We start from the raw sequence: 14,225 nt of genomic DNA, 5'->3' as shown, positions 1-14,225 counted from the left end.
ATGCACCTACACTGATTAATTTACATTTTTTAGACATGTAAATTATATCCCAATTTATGGGTACAACTTTAAATACAACTCTGTGCGCAACCCCCTGTCATGATGAAACTAGAAAGAAAAAAAAGTGTTTTTCCTAAATGTGTGTGGGAAATATTTCGAAGAGAGGCATCCACGTCAGCCCGTCAGCTGAGGAGCTTCAGCCTGTATTTCCGGGCATTCCGATTTCACAATAAAAGCTTTTGGAAAGCTATTTATTTTCATTTAAAGACAAATGGACCCACTGCTAAAATTCTTCTTCACCTACAACACAAATATGATTAATAATTGTTGAACTGAGTGAGGGACCTTCAAATCAATTATAAAAATAGTGGCAATATGCCCATAAAAGACGTGTGATTGAATGTTTAGGTGAGGTGGTTAATTGAGAGCTTTATTGTGAAATTAACCAACCGGAAGTTGTATTTATAGCTGGTGGACATACATAACAACGTGTTGGACTTTATCCGTATATATATTATTGGTAAAGTTATCTTACCGCTTTCAAACACTTATCTGTTAAGCCAGACTTCTGACAATAAAGTCCCGTATTCGGGCTTTAACAAGACTTGAAGAGGCAACGGTTACTTTAGATTCACCATCACTTCCGCTTCTGTTTTTCTGAAGCTGCAAGTTTACTTAAGGTGATAAACACACACACTGTATACGTAAACCTGTGGGGTGGTCGGCTGTAGTGTAGTTGCCTAAATTCTCATAATTTGTCTTCATCATGGCTTACAACAAAGAGCCTGAATCTGAGCCTCGGATCTACGGTTATACCAGAACAGCTACCACAGTGCTGACACACTTCATCTGCATCTCCTTCTCTGTGTTCATTGCAGTTCTGTCTCGACCGGGTACAAGTGAGTGCTCTTATTATTCATTTTTAAACATATTCATTGTGGAAGTAGCCTACCTTTGGCATGCCATGTATTCATATCACTTTTTTTCCCATAGGTTTGTTTTCCTGGCATCCTTTCTTCATGACACTGGCAGTAAGATCAAATTAAAATGTCATATGAAATCTTTCCAGCTATTTTTGCATGAAATAAGTTAAATCAAACTTTTGAATTATAATTTTGTCGAGCTGAAACAGTTAATAATTTGTCAACTTAGACAACTATTTTGCTAACTAATACAATTTCAAGAAACCCAGCCTCAACTCCTGCAATTTGAAAATGTGATGGACATTATGGATGTTATATTTTATACACCAAAACTTGAATCAACAATGACATTTTGGTTTATTGCAGCCCATACATTGTTTCCCCTTTCCCAATAGTTTTCCTTCTTCATGACAGAAGCCATACTCCTGTTCTCCCCCTACGGCTCCCCCACCAAAAAGTTTCCACACAAGACAAAAGGTCGTGCTCACTGGATCCTACAGTGCCTCTGTGTTACCTGTGCAATCCTGGGTCTGGCATCCATCTTTTACAACAAACATCTGAATGGTAAACCCCACTTCACCTCATGGCATGGTCTGCTGGGCCTGCTCACACTGTGTGTTGTAGGGCTACAGTCTTTGGCAGCACTGCCTCTCATCTACCACTCTCTGGCCAAAGGCTGGTCCCTGGCCAAACTCAAACGCTACCATGCAGCATCCGGGCTCGTCACATACCTGCTGGGTAGTGGCAGCCTGCTCCTGGGCCTCAGCTCTGCATGGTTCACTGCGTCTGTCGGGGAATACACCTGGTACCTGTCAGTACTCTGCTCTGCTCTCAATGCCCTGGTCATAATGGACCAAGTCAGCAGGGCGTACACGGCTAAGAAACGGTTGCAGTCCTGAAAGAAGACACAGTATTGACAATTTAATAAAACACCCACTGAATACTAAAGCAAGGTTGGCCTCAAAAATTTCCTTTCAAGTCAAAAAGGAACTAATGACTGCAGCTAGGTGCCTCTTGGTTATATCATGAATACCCAGTGCCAAATATTGATACAAATAATTAGTTTTGTTGTCATGTTTTTGTACATACCATACACAGGACCATTGAGGTAATTTGCATTTCTTTTGTTGGGATTTGGCTTATTTTTAATTGTTTGAGTTTTCATGACAAATACACATGTTGAGTTTTAGTTTGACAGAATACTCCCATCAGCCTAAGCTCTTCTTTATTAACAGGTAAATAGCTGATATTAGAATGCTAACATGCTTAATTAAACTGCTGTGTCCAAGCATGCTTGCGTTAGAACTATGCAAAGAATCGCTGTGCAGCCTGACATCTTTTGGCTTCGCAGCTCAAATTGCCTGAATAGTATTTATACAATCCTGCCAATGACCTGGAGTTTTTGTTGAATTATTATAACTCAGGTTGCTCATCCTGCCTTTTGACTTTTTTGCTGCCTTTGACTATTTATTTAGCCAAGTTTTAAATGACAAAGATGTATGTCACTGAATAATATATGTTGTAAATTAAAAGCATTTGCAATTGATTCAGAATGCAATAGAAGAGTGTTTTATTGTTAAAATAACATTGATAACACGGTCATATTATGCTCGCATTAGGCTGCGTTTACGAAATTCTTACTGGATCAGTCATCAATGGGTCGAAGTGAACACAAAGTTAAAAAACATAATTACAAAAAAAGTATGTATATTTTCCATCATAAATAAATAACTTTTGGACGCTAACGTTGAAAAAACAGAAACTGTCAGGTGAGTAAACACCAATAGGAAGTTATAAAAAACATTTAAAAAGAAGAAATATTTAATTAAACATAGAAATTCCCCATATTTGACAAGAAATGGCAGACAGGTTTTGTTTTATAAACTGATAATTTCAAAGACTGAAATGTTAAAGTGTTTTTCGAGAAGACCGAGAATAAAGACAAGGCGTCAGTAGGATTTACCTCATACATTTAACCTACAGATATGATCCATTTGAAAGTGCCAGGTCAAACACAAACCATTTCAAGATTCCAAGAGATGGTGAACTGGATACATCCTTGATGAAAGAAAGGAAACATCCAGAACAACAACTGGAAGCAGCCATCAGTAACAGTAAGGGAACAGTACTTAGTCTGTGAGATCAAAAGGTTCCCGCAAGGAAAGAGATCTACAAAAAAAAGAAACTTCCAAAAAAGGGAATGATCTGTTGAGTCAGGTTATCCAAGTTTTTCTAAAAAGGCTAACAACAACAACTGCATCTGGCCTATTTTACCAACAGAAGAGAGAGACTTTTCTAAATCTACATACCTTGAGGTGTCATCACAACACATAAACACAAGGCTACAGAGAACAGCAAAGACCTAAACCCCCTAAAGCACTGCAGACCTACAATGACCGACACGACTGACAGAACCTACTTACACAGCACTGCTTTATAAGACGCACCTCTGTAAAAAGCTACCACGTTATGACACTGTCATTTTGGTAAGGCCACCATAACACCGGACCTGTGTCTGCCAGTCAGAGGTGGTCGTAGTGAAGCGTTTGATATCCCTTTTGATGGACCTTGACTCAGGCTGCATGAATGCAATGTTTTTACTGTTTGGGTTGTGTTTGTTTTTGGCAAGGTGGTGGAAAAAAGGGGTCAAATATACATGTATAGTCAATGCTGACTGATCTGTAAAAACTGCAACAAAAGAAGCCAATGAGTAAGCAACATTAAACATTTGTGCTCCTTTGAGCTTCACACTTATCACAATGCTGAATCTGCCCGACACTTGTTTTCTTTTTGCTTGAAACCGACTGTCTAAATACTCAGTAACTCTTCTAACAGATTTGTAAAAGAATGCACTAAGATAAATGCTAAGACTCAAGACCCCTTTGTGTTATTTAAGGCTAAATATGAAAGAACACAGTCCGAATCCATGTTCAAAGCCCCTATGTTATCAAAGGCTAACAGTAAATACATTCATTTTAGTTTTAAGGGGGTAACAAAAAAAGGTAAATTATAAAGTTTAACGTAAATTTGTTTCCTCTGCATAAATGCAAGAGCATGTTTATCATCATGACTGTAATAATAAAACATCTCCCTACCTACAACCAAAATCTACACACTGCACATTATTGACTTGCAATATAAACAATGATAATGACTGCTATATACAAAGTATCAACATGTTCAGTTATAGTATCACACATAATATCCTTTCAACAGAGGATGCTACAACGCCTATCAAATCGCTAAAGAGTGAAGTATTCTCAGAAAGCCTAAGATTTCTGTTGTTAAAGGAAGGATTTTTGACAAATATTAAGCCCATGTTCTGTAGCCATTGTGAGTTATTTGTACTTTTTAGCTTTATAGAATTGTTTACTAGAAAAGGAAATTGTGCTGAAATAAAATGATTGTGTTATTATTAGTGTTCAGCAGGTGAGTACTGCTGACACGTGGAACAGTAAGTCAAATTTTGGTTTGCAGTAGACTGTTTCACATCAATATATCATCTGACATTAAGCGGTTTTCGCCACATGATTTCCTCTGAACACGGGAAATAAAAATAACAGAAAGGCGAGGCCTCGCTTTAAAGTGTATCAGACGAGGCTAGAAAGCCTCTGAAAGATTCAGCTGGTCCCCGAACGCCAAAGTTCTGATACCACTGCTATGATGCTTCAGCTGAACAAGTCCCAGATATTCAGCATAAAGATTTGTTGCTCTGACTTTGAAAATGTATTAAGGTACACGTTCTCATTGCAGGTGAAAGTCTGTTTGTGTGTGTGTGTAGTTTCATGAGACCATTAGGAATGGGACTGCAGTTCACTTCACAGGTGATTATGTAAAACAGATTTAAGGGCTTGAAACACATTTAACTTATTACAAGATTTTACAAATTGTTAGTTGTTGTTTGGGATTAATAATGATCTTTTTTAGTTCCAGAAAAGTTGTATTTATTTAAAATGTAGATGACCAGTCAAGTCATCATTGTGGAATTTCCCACTCTGTCTGCGAAAATGATGCTGTAACAGAATCAAACTAGTTCATTTATAAAAACAGTAATCATTTCCAATCCTTCTGTATTTTATGTTAGCTGTGAGTGATGAAACTGTGTTATATGTGAAACTGCGCCTCCAACACCTTGAATCTCTACTGTCCTGTCACCTCAATAACATCGTCATCAGAACTACTTCCGCCATTCTCTGTACTCTGATGTATGTCCGGTTGGCTAAGAGCTGCCCCCAAAAGGCTGGAAGTGGGGTTGTTGAAATGGGAGAGGAAACTGGATGTGTTGGAACTGGAGTTGGGCATTTGAAATCCCCCTGGAAGGAGAGGGCTGGAGAACATCCTCGACTCAGAGAGCAGCGACTGACTGTAGTTGAGGGGGAAGCCTGAGGAAAGCAGGCCGGCCATGTTGGGATTCATCAGGTACGGAGGTAGAGAACCTGAAGCCAGGGAGGAGGAAGTTGCTGCCGAGGGTGTAGATGACATAGGGATGGTGGCCGAAGCAGAGGAGTAAACGGGAGACAGAGAGGAGGACGAGGAGGAGGGAAGGTGTCCGTTCCCTGTGGCAGGCTGTCTCAGTAGGTCCGAGCCTGCAGAGGTGAACATGGTTTGTAGGTCAGCCAGTGTTTGTCCTGGATTCTGAAGGAATGAGGACCCACCACTACCACCCATTAGAAGAGGGTGACTCATGTGACCCAGGTTCCCCAGTACGGAGGATGAGTTCAGACCAGCAGAGGGGAAACTGAGCCTGCTGGAGCCCATGGACAGCCCGGGGTAACGTGATGCAGCAGAAGTGCGTTTGCTTCCCATCGATGTGTTGCCCTGGCTCTCAGTACTTCTGCGCTTGCTGCCACGCATCTCTAAAGCAGAGCTCAAGAGGTCCTCACCGAGTTCCCTGCTCAGATCACTGGTCTGGTTGTATTGCGAACTCCTTCATCCCCCGCTGGTAATGCCATCATTTCTGACGGCAACTCATTCCCACTGCTGGCGTTGGCATCACCTGTGGATGAAGTGTAGCGGCTGAGCTCTCTGAGGATCTCTGAACTTAAGGGAGAGGACGGCCGCTGCTCTTCGCTGGGGGAGCCCTGCTGCTGATCCGCAGGCGACGAGCAGCCGTTACTGAGTGGATGGATGTGGGAACCCTGGGTGTCTGTGGAGGAGACAGCAATGCATTCACAAAATGTCAGGATCAGAGTTGGGTGTAACACGTTACAAAAGTAACAGAGTTACAGTCATGTATTACTTTTTGCTGTAACGCAGTAATATAACGCATTACTTCTGAAATTGGCGAATATAATACTGGTTACAATTCTCAGTAACGCAGTTACAACACATTTTAACCCGAAATTAGGTGGTGTTTTGTTTCTAAGAATTCACAAACATCGCGAGACATTTCGACACCAGAGAAAAAATGTGCCAGTAGAATAGTAACTCAGTAAGCCTGTTTACTATTGATTAAGAGGGCTGCAGTAACAGATTCGTGATTGAGAGCTGCTTGCTCGCAATGCAGAGCTGCAGGCTCGGAGAAAAGAGAAGAAAAACACACGAGTGCGCGCAGGCCAAAGCAACACAAGGTAACTTTCTCTCGGGCCACATGCCTCTTGAACCCCAAGAAGTTCAGAGACTCGTGGCGGAGTGTTGAAGATCTGCAGCCTCCGTCAGCTGTGGAATCGCCGGCTTTTAGAAAGCTTGTCAGCCAAATCCCCATTAACACACCAATGACAAGGTGAGCTAACGTTGCCATAGAGACTCGATCATATACAGCAGGTTACAGGGCCGTGCAGAGGCTCCACTAACATATTAATAATAACACACACAGACGTAATGTTACCAGTATCAAATATTATTTAGTACACTTATACGGAGCATGAGTTTAGTTTCTAGCTCTTTTCCTAATTTTCAGCATACATACTGCCAGATTCAAGGTTTCAAGGTTTCAAGGTTTTATTGGTCATATGCACAGCATATAAAACGTATGTGTTGGCAATGAAAATCATATCCCATGCTCCTCCAACAACTCAACATACATGGTGCAAATAAGATAAATAAAATAGTGCAAAAAGAGAGAGATATAGCTTTAATTAATGAGCTGCAATAAACTACATTTAAAGCCTTATTTTTGCGGTTATTTTGGTGAAACTAACTCAAAGTAACGCAAAAGTAGTGTAACGCATTACAGTTCAGAGACAGTAATAATGTAATGTAACTTATTACTTTAAAAAGACAATAACAAGTAATATGTACTGTATTACATTTCGGAAGTAACTCGCCCAACACTGGTCAGGATACATGTACAGTATTCTACAGGGTCCTGGAAATAAGATGGTATAGTCAAATATATATTTTACTGAACAATTTTCAGAAACTAATAGCCTGGAAAATTGTAAACTGAGATTCCTTTTGGTTTTTTCCCTCTAAAATGTCTTATTTGTCATACTTTAAATATTTGATTGCATGGTATGTTTGTAGTGTTAAAGCAAATATACCAACCACTACAAGAAAAGGGACTTTTAGCATCATTTAAAAAGCTAAACTACTAACACATCCATCTGCTGATAGTACAAAAAAATAAATATGCAGCGACCTTTTAATTGATTTGTATAAGGCCATGTAAAAAGCATCAGAAAACTTTGGTTGTATAATATTTCTCATGACAAATTAACATCGTGCAAGTTTCAATGGTTGTTGTTTGTTGGTTGCTTTGTAGCAAGAAGAACCAAAAATAATACAAATGTGTTTGTACCTCTTGAGGTCGCAGAGCCCCCAACTGCAGGCCTACTGAGTTTTCCAGATCGAATAGCAAAAATCCTTCCATCATTTGTCCGAATGTAGGTACCTGTGTTTTAGAAAATATCAAGAGATGGAGTTAATTACTCAAAATGCTTTGTACAAAAGAGAAAATGTATTCTTTGTTGCAACTACCTTTTGATCCTCTGATCACATGGATGCTCTCTCCTGCAGTAATTCTTGCTTGAACATCTGTTGTGCTGTTGGATCCTGGGATTACAATATCTATAGATTTGGACACAATTGCCTACCTTAATGTCTGTTTTATACTTTTTTTATTATCTTAAAATACCAATGTTGTAACATTTTGGAGTTGTTGTACTTTTACGGAATTAACAAAAAACAGAGATTATACATACCAGTTGAAGTGACGATCCTCTGCACATGAACTCCAGCTTTCTGTAAGAAGTTGACAGGCAGACTGCCGGCAGAGCTGGAGCCAGACATGCCCATGCCAGCCTGGCGTGGCATCATGGGAATTGGGGTTGACTGGATGGGTCTAACACTTGCCACAGGCTTGTCATCGGGTCGCACCATGGCACGCCTGAAAATATAAAGGCTGAATTCATGAGATGCTCACATCAATTTTGTCCAGTCCAATGGAAACTCATAAGAGAAAGAAGATGAACTCACAAAGAGTTACATCATCACACAAACCCATTTATGGTAGTTTTTATTTTTGGACGTGTTTTTGCCAGAAGGCATTTTTAGGAGATTTTTTCCAAAGTGGAAGCAAATAAACACTAAATACGTAATAGCTTAAACATTAAATCCAAAACATACCAGCCGCGTTGGTTGAATGCTGGTATGTTTGTGAGTGTCTGATCACTTGTTGGGTAATAAGGGGCATACGAGGGGCGAGAGTAGGGCACTGAGGCTCGTTTCTCATCCTCATAGCTCTTCTTGGCGGCTCTCTTCTCTGCTTTAGTCAGTTTCGACTCTTTCCGGTCCACCAGCAGAGACTCGTGATGAAAAGGTTGCTAAGGAGATGAATGGAAATAGGGAAATTGAATTACAGATCAGCCCTCAGATCTAATTTCACATGAACTGTTCAGCCTAAGACTACTAGGCATAAAAAAAAACATATACTCAAAACTCACAGAAGGCCAATACTTGGTTGAGTTTAAGCTCAGATATCTCATACCTTAATTTAAAATTAAACACTAAAAAACGGACTTGCAGAGTTTGGACTAATATGCAATGGCTATCACTCAGCTGTACCTTGGAGATGAGGTGCGGGTAAAGCTGACAAGCATTTTGCATCACAGCTTCAAACTCATCCCCCACTTGCAGAGGGCTTCGATCAGGTTCTTCTTCCACAAAATGCAGGAGCGACTCCACTTCCTTCCGAGTGAAGTTCAGCACCGGGTTCAGGTCGTCAACCACGCGGTCTTTAAAACACACGCAGAAAAAATGCTTCATAAGACTGGATCATATTCATGGACATGTTAAATATTGAATACATCAGATCCGCTTGGATGAGGGACAATAACAATCCCATGAAACAATAAATATTAATATCTGTTTAATAGTTACTAGTGAAATGAAGACTTCCAATTAAATACCAATAGGTAAATGTGAAGTCCAACAATCTACATTTTATTGTCTGCACTCTAACAGGTTATAGCTGGAATTGTTCTGGGTTTCAACTTACTTTTTTACCCTTCATGAGCCAGACCCTGTGTAATTATGCAAAATTCAATGTCTAACAAACAAATGGTTCACATGTACAAATCTCTTACCAGACATGCCCTGTTTGGAGACTTGTCTGTCATAGATCTTTTTCTCCAAGGTGAAATCACAGACGAGGCGGTAAATGAAGCAAGGTTTCCTCTGACCGTAGCGGTACACCCGACACACTGCCTGAGCATCATGACACGGGTTCCAGGAGGCATCAAACACAACGACACGGTTGGCCCCGATCAGATTTACCCCCAAGCATCCCGCTCTGCAAAGAACACACCAAATGATTAATTAAACATTTCTGCCAGTGCACAAAGGAAGGGTAAACATCTTTAGAAAATAGAGAGCAGGGACATTTACCTTGTAGAAAGTAGGAAGACCCATGCTGCGGTGTTCTCTGGGTCATTAAATTGATTTATAAGGCGCTCTCTTTCTGAGGCAGATGTACTCCCATCCAGTCCTGTAGACAGACAAACATCATCTCTAAACATGGAAACACACTTCCACTTGCTGTGTGTCGTGGTATTTTTTCATTGAATACTTAAGATAAAGCTTGGAGACTTTGAATCATCATTCATATTGAATTCTCATTAGAGAACTACTGTTTCAGCTTGGAAGAATAGTAAATAAAAATCACAAAAAAGGGAATTTACAACTATCCCTGGGGAATTAAAGTACATTAAAAAAAAAAGACACATTTTAAAAGCTTAGACAAGTGGTCAAAAGGTTGAATTTGAGGAATTGCAGCCACTGATGCTAAAACAATAAAGACAATCACACATTTGAATCTTCAGTTGTGACGACTACAATTCTGCAGGGTTGCTGGTTTGTCAGAGAGAGAGGAGAGAGAGCAGGGATTGGATGACTCACTGTAGTAATTGAGGTTGCGAACCCAGTTTTGTCTCTGGGTGTCAGGGGGGGTGACGCCTGCCGGCATGGGTCTCTTTCCTAAGAATTCCTCAATGACCGTCAGGGTGGACAAACTTTGACTAGAGTACAAAGCAAAAACAGATAATAGGTGGTAACAAAATAAGGGGCACTGTGTTATGAAATAATTAATAACAACTAATCAGTCAGTCAGATGTTTTTAATGACACAGAACATTTCTGTTACAAGAGTAATCTGTTAAAAAAAACAGTAAACCTTATAAAATGTAGGAGGATTCAAACATGAATTTCTTGCAGTTTCCATAAAGCTCTGAATGTCTGATTAATGAGCAGAAATGAAAAGACAGTCAACCTCTCCCCTAAGCTGCTTACTGCTGGATTTGTGTGTAACACTATGTAGGCTGGTCTTACCTAAAGACTAAAATCTTGTCTCTCTTTTGTACGCTCTCCTCAATCAAATGGAAGAGCAGAATCATCTTGGCAGAGTTCTCCAGAAGTCCAGTGCAGTAGTTTGCCATTATGCCCTTTGCCTGACACATACAATATGGGGGGGGAAAAAGGCTGTTAAATTAAAAGAGATGTCGAGCCTGGAGGGATGAAACCCTGCCGACCAAGACCACAAAAAATACAGCACAGCAGACATATCAGCACAATGCAAAGTCAAATATTTTTACATTTTTCTAGGTGCTTGAGCTTTCAAAAAAACATTTCCAAACAAGGACTCTTTTAGCTGCAGTAATCATGTAAATAATCTTTACATGATCTGCCATGACATACCCATTCATATGTGATGACCTGGTTGGCTCTTTCCTGAGAGTGATTGAGTAGTGGCATGGTGTTGTTGACTTTGCTGTTGCTTGAGTCGGCTACTTTTGCTTTGAGGCCAGCACCGGGTGCAGTGCAGCGGGCGTTACTTGCTGACGTGATGTCGTCGAGGTCCAGGTCCTGCTCGTTGGCCTGATTCTCCTTCTGCAGGGCTTCATAGAGGACATCTGGGTGATTCCAGATCTGGAGGGGTACAAGAAAAAGAAGGGAGTTTACTTGATGAGTATTACCACCATGTTTGTATGACAACCAACCAAGTTACAGTTTACATTGATTTCCGAATTTGAAGAAATTCCCTCAAGGCATCGCTGAGATACGGCGTTCACGAGGAACTGGGATGGCAATTGTTTTTATAAGGCATCTACTGATGTACAAGACAAAACAATTCAAGGTATAACATTTTAAGGTTTCTACCTAACAGCAAGGATAAGAGTCTCACCTTGCAGCACACACAGAAGGCTTTGAGTGGGTTCAGGCCGAGCCAGCCACTGTTCCCTGCTTCTCGGAAGCGTTTCATGAACTCTGTATACAGCGCCCTTTGAATGGGAGAGAGCCGCACCAACATCACATGCTCCTCCTTGGAGGGGAGCTGGTCTTGCAGCACATCATGACCTCGTCTGAAAGCAAGAAAAACGCCCCAGAGAACATTAACAGGTGAGCATTATCCAGGCCACTATGCTTATGTATAAATAATGTTTGATTTTTACCTCTGGACAAAACCCTCCAGCAGGCTGTGCAGCACGTGGCTGCGATAGCGCATCAAGCGCACATCTTGAGGTGTGCTGTCCATGCACTGCCCGTTAAGAATGGGCCGCTCAAACATGTTGCTGAACTCCTGACGAGTTCCCAGAAAGTCGGGCCTAACAAAGTCCACCATGCACCAGTATTCAGTGAGGTTGTTCTGCAATGGGTAACCGGTCAGGACTACTCTGCGCCGGGAGCGGATGTTCTTCAGGGCCTGTGATGTGCTGGCATGGTAGTTTTTAATGCGATGACCCTCATCACATATGACCACATCTGGGCCAGGCCGCGCTATGGCCCTTTCAATACCTGAAAAGACATACTTTTTAATGGCACACACCGACAACTTTGTTAGGGCCACTGCTTCCCTATATCTAGTGATTTCTGCTGACCTTTCATGAGTTCCTGCTGTCTATCTTCTTCATCCAGGTCGATGATGATTGGTCCTGCAGGCTTCTTTGATTTCCTCTTCTTACCTGTCACAAAACTCTTCTTCATAGATAGCAGTCGGTACATCTCATAACCCATCAGCAAGACTCCTCCCTCTCTGGACCAGTCCTCCACAACTTTGGCTCTGGCCATCGTAGTTCTGCAGATCACACATTTAGCATGATTAATATCTCCAATGTCTTATAATGAATGCTTAACCCCTATAAAGAACATTGCATGTTACATACTTGTGCTCATCGTTGAGAATGTGAACTCTGAAGGTGCGGCCTGTGATGACTGCAGGGTCAGTGTCCGGGGAAAGAGCTTCTTGTGGTGGGAGCCAGAGGTTGAACTCCGTCAGCCAGTTCTGAAGTGTGTTCACCTTTTACCGAGGAACAAAATATGGTTTAGAGGTTATTTTAAATCAAAATAAGATAGTGAGTTCAGGAAATGTGAATGTGTGATCAACTGTATTTCTTTTAAGACTGTATTCACTTTGATTACTCACAGGAACAATGGTCAACACAGTGTGAGCCTCAGTATTCTTCAGAAGGATGTCAGTGAAGGAAATGACCTGCAGTGTCTTGCCCAACCCCATGCTGTGAGCGAGGATGCAGCCAAAGCCACTGCTTGTTTTATACCGCTCCAGAGACTCAATGAGGTTATCATAGAGAAACCGGATTCCCCCAATCTTAGAAATGAGAAGACAAATGTTTGATAGAAAACAGTCTGGACTAGGGTTTTTTGTTTTTTGTGAGATGAAGAGATGGTGGCCATACCTGGTGAGGTTTGACCGCCTTGGCCAACTGTGGAGCAAGGTAAATGTCTTTCTCCTCTGCAGGGTGACTGATGTTAACCAGCACTTGACCCTGGGCATCAGGCAGATTCAAAGCGTCATTGATGTGTGCCCCACTGCTTTCCTCTGAGGTGCCATCGGCATCCTCATCGGCCGATTCGCTGCTTATCTGCAGGGCGTCTTCATCCCCAGAACTAAGCTCGATTATATCTACATCATCATAGGAGAGGTGAACACTGTGTGAGAGCATGCTCAATTCTCTTTGTCGTGATTTACTTTGAACAAATAAACATCATTGTTTCACAGTAGTATCATATATTTACCATCTCTAATGTCAAGTGCAGGCAGCCTTGGGTCCTTTATATCCTCCTCCTCATCACCACTGCTGTCCAGACAGATCACATCCTGCTTGCTCAGCAGAGCAGGGACCAAGTGAGATACTTCTCCTAAAATTGAAGCAGCGTCGACTATTGGAGAGATCAGAAGATAATAGGAAACTTTAAGAGAGAAAACACAAAAAAGGCTTAACTTAAAATATGACTGAGAAGGTGTAGCTTCACTAAAGAGGGACAATCACCTAGCTGTGAATCTGGGACAGCTGCTGTCGGGAAGTCCTTTCTCTGCTGCTCCAGACGTTTCCGCCGGTCCATCTCCTCCTGTTGGGCAGCCTTGGTCCCAGCCTCCAACTGATCCTCTTTCAGCAGCTTTCTGTTAGCAAAAGGAACATTTTCAGTATAAATAGATACATAATGTCATATACTTGAAGAAAAAGACCCAACAGATCAACATACCTGATATTCTTCCTCATGTGTACAGGCTTCGATAGCTTGGAAGGTTTGGAGCCTTTTGAGGACTTAGAAGATTTGGATGATTTTGAGGATTTATGTTTCTTTGTTTTGCTGGAAGGTGGCTTGCTCTTGTTTGGGGTTTCTGGGCTGGTTGGAGGCTGAGACCTAGAGGGAGGTCTGGAGGAGGGTGGGGACGTGGGCTGAGATGGAGGCTCGGGGGATGGCTCTCCTGAGGTAGGTGAAGGAGAATCCCTGTCATCCTGAGTGGCTTCTGTCCTGCTCTGTGAACTCCCAGGTCGTTCTACAGACATAACAATTGAGAGCATTTCAGTTGATGTCTTCCAAGACTAACAACAAGCAGAATCGTATT

The 14,225-nt window shown here is 41.5% G+C and overlaps 2 protein-coding genes across 2 annotated transcripts in view; one reads left to right on the top strand and one right to left on the bottom strand.

Moving 5' to 3' along the window:
* The first annotated feature begins 451 nt into the window (after nt 1–451).
* Nucleotides 452–4,038, top strand: LOC134882921 (transmembrane reductase CYB561D2). Its single transcript, XM_063910949.1, has 3 exons — nt 452–899; nt 994–1,031; nt 1,319–4,038. The coding sequence occupies exons 1-3, from the start codon at nt 767–769 to the stop codon at nt 1,820–1,822; spliced, it is 675 nt and encodes a 224-aa protein (XP_063767019.1). The 5' UTR covers nt 452–766; the 3' UTR covers nt 1,823–4,038.
* The window catches only part of rad54l2 (RAD54 like 2), a 27,082-nt gene continuing 15,326 nt past the window's right edge, over nt 2,470–14,225 (bottom strand). The window contains 21 exon segments of the mRNA XM_063910948.1: nt 2,470–5,846; nt 5,849–6,069; nt 7,663–7,755; nt 7,842–7,931; nt 8,066–8,250; nt 8,490–8,686; nt 8,928–9,097; nt 9,449–9,654; nt 9,750–9,849; nt 10,260–10,378; nt 10,688–10,806; nt 11,054–11,284; nt 11,541–11,718; nt 11,809–12,151; nt 12,235–12,431; nt 12,520–12,653; nt 12,780–12,962; nt 13,051–13,277; nt 13,391–13,534; nt 13,645–13,775; nt 13,859–14,156. Coding sequence (XP_063767018.1) covers nt 5,064–5,846; nt 5,849–6,069; nt 7,663–7,755; nt 7,842–7,931; nt 8,066–8,250; nt 8,490–8,686; nt 8,928–9,097; nt 9,449–9,654; nt 9,750–9,849; nt 10,260–10,378; nt 10,688–10,806; nt 11,054–11,284; nt 11,541–11,718; nt 11,809–12,151; nt 12,235–12,431; nt 12,520–12,653; nt 12,780–12,962; nt 13,051–13,277; nt 13,391–13,534; nt 13,645–13,775; nt 13,859–14,156 — 4,349 coding nt within the window. The 3' untranslated portion in view covers nt 2,470–5,063.

Source organism: Eleginops maclovinus, chromosome 20 (genome assembly GCF_036324505.1).
Source record: "Eleginops maclovinus isolate JMC-PN-2008 ecotype Puerto Natales chromosome 20, JC_Emac_rtc_rv5, whole genome shotgun sequence".
Taxonomy (NCBI): Eukaryota; Metazoa; Chordata; class Actinopteri; order Perciformes; family Eleginopidae; genus Eleginops; species Eleginops maclovinus.
This window is presented reverse-complemented; position numbering and strand designations above follow the sequence as displayed.

What these genes read in the sequence shown, in the direction of transcription:
- LOC134882921 (XM_063910949.1), top strand. Translation starts at nt 767, where the DNA reads ATGGCTTACAACAAAGAGCCTGAATCTGAGCCTCGGATCTACGGTTAT. An exon ending in TCTGTCTCGACCGGGTACAA is followed by an intron (nt 900 to 993) that starts GTGAGTGCTCTT and finishes TTTTTCCCATAG; the next exon opens with GTTTGTTTTCCTGGCATCCT. An exon ending in CTTTCTTCATGACACTGGCA is followed by an intron (nt 1,032 to 1,318) that starts GTAAGATCAAAT and finishes CTTTCCCAATAG; the next exon opens with TTTTCCTTCTTCATGACAGA.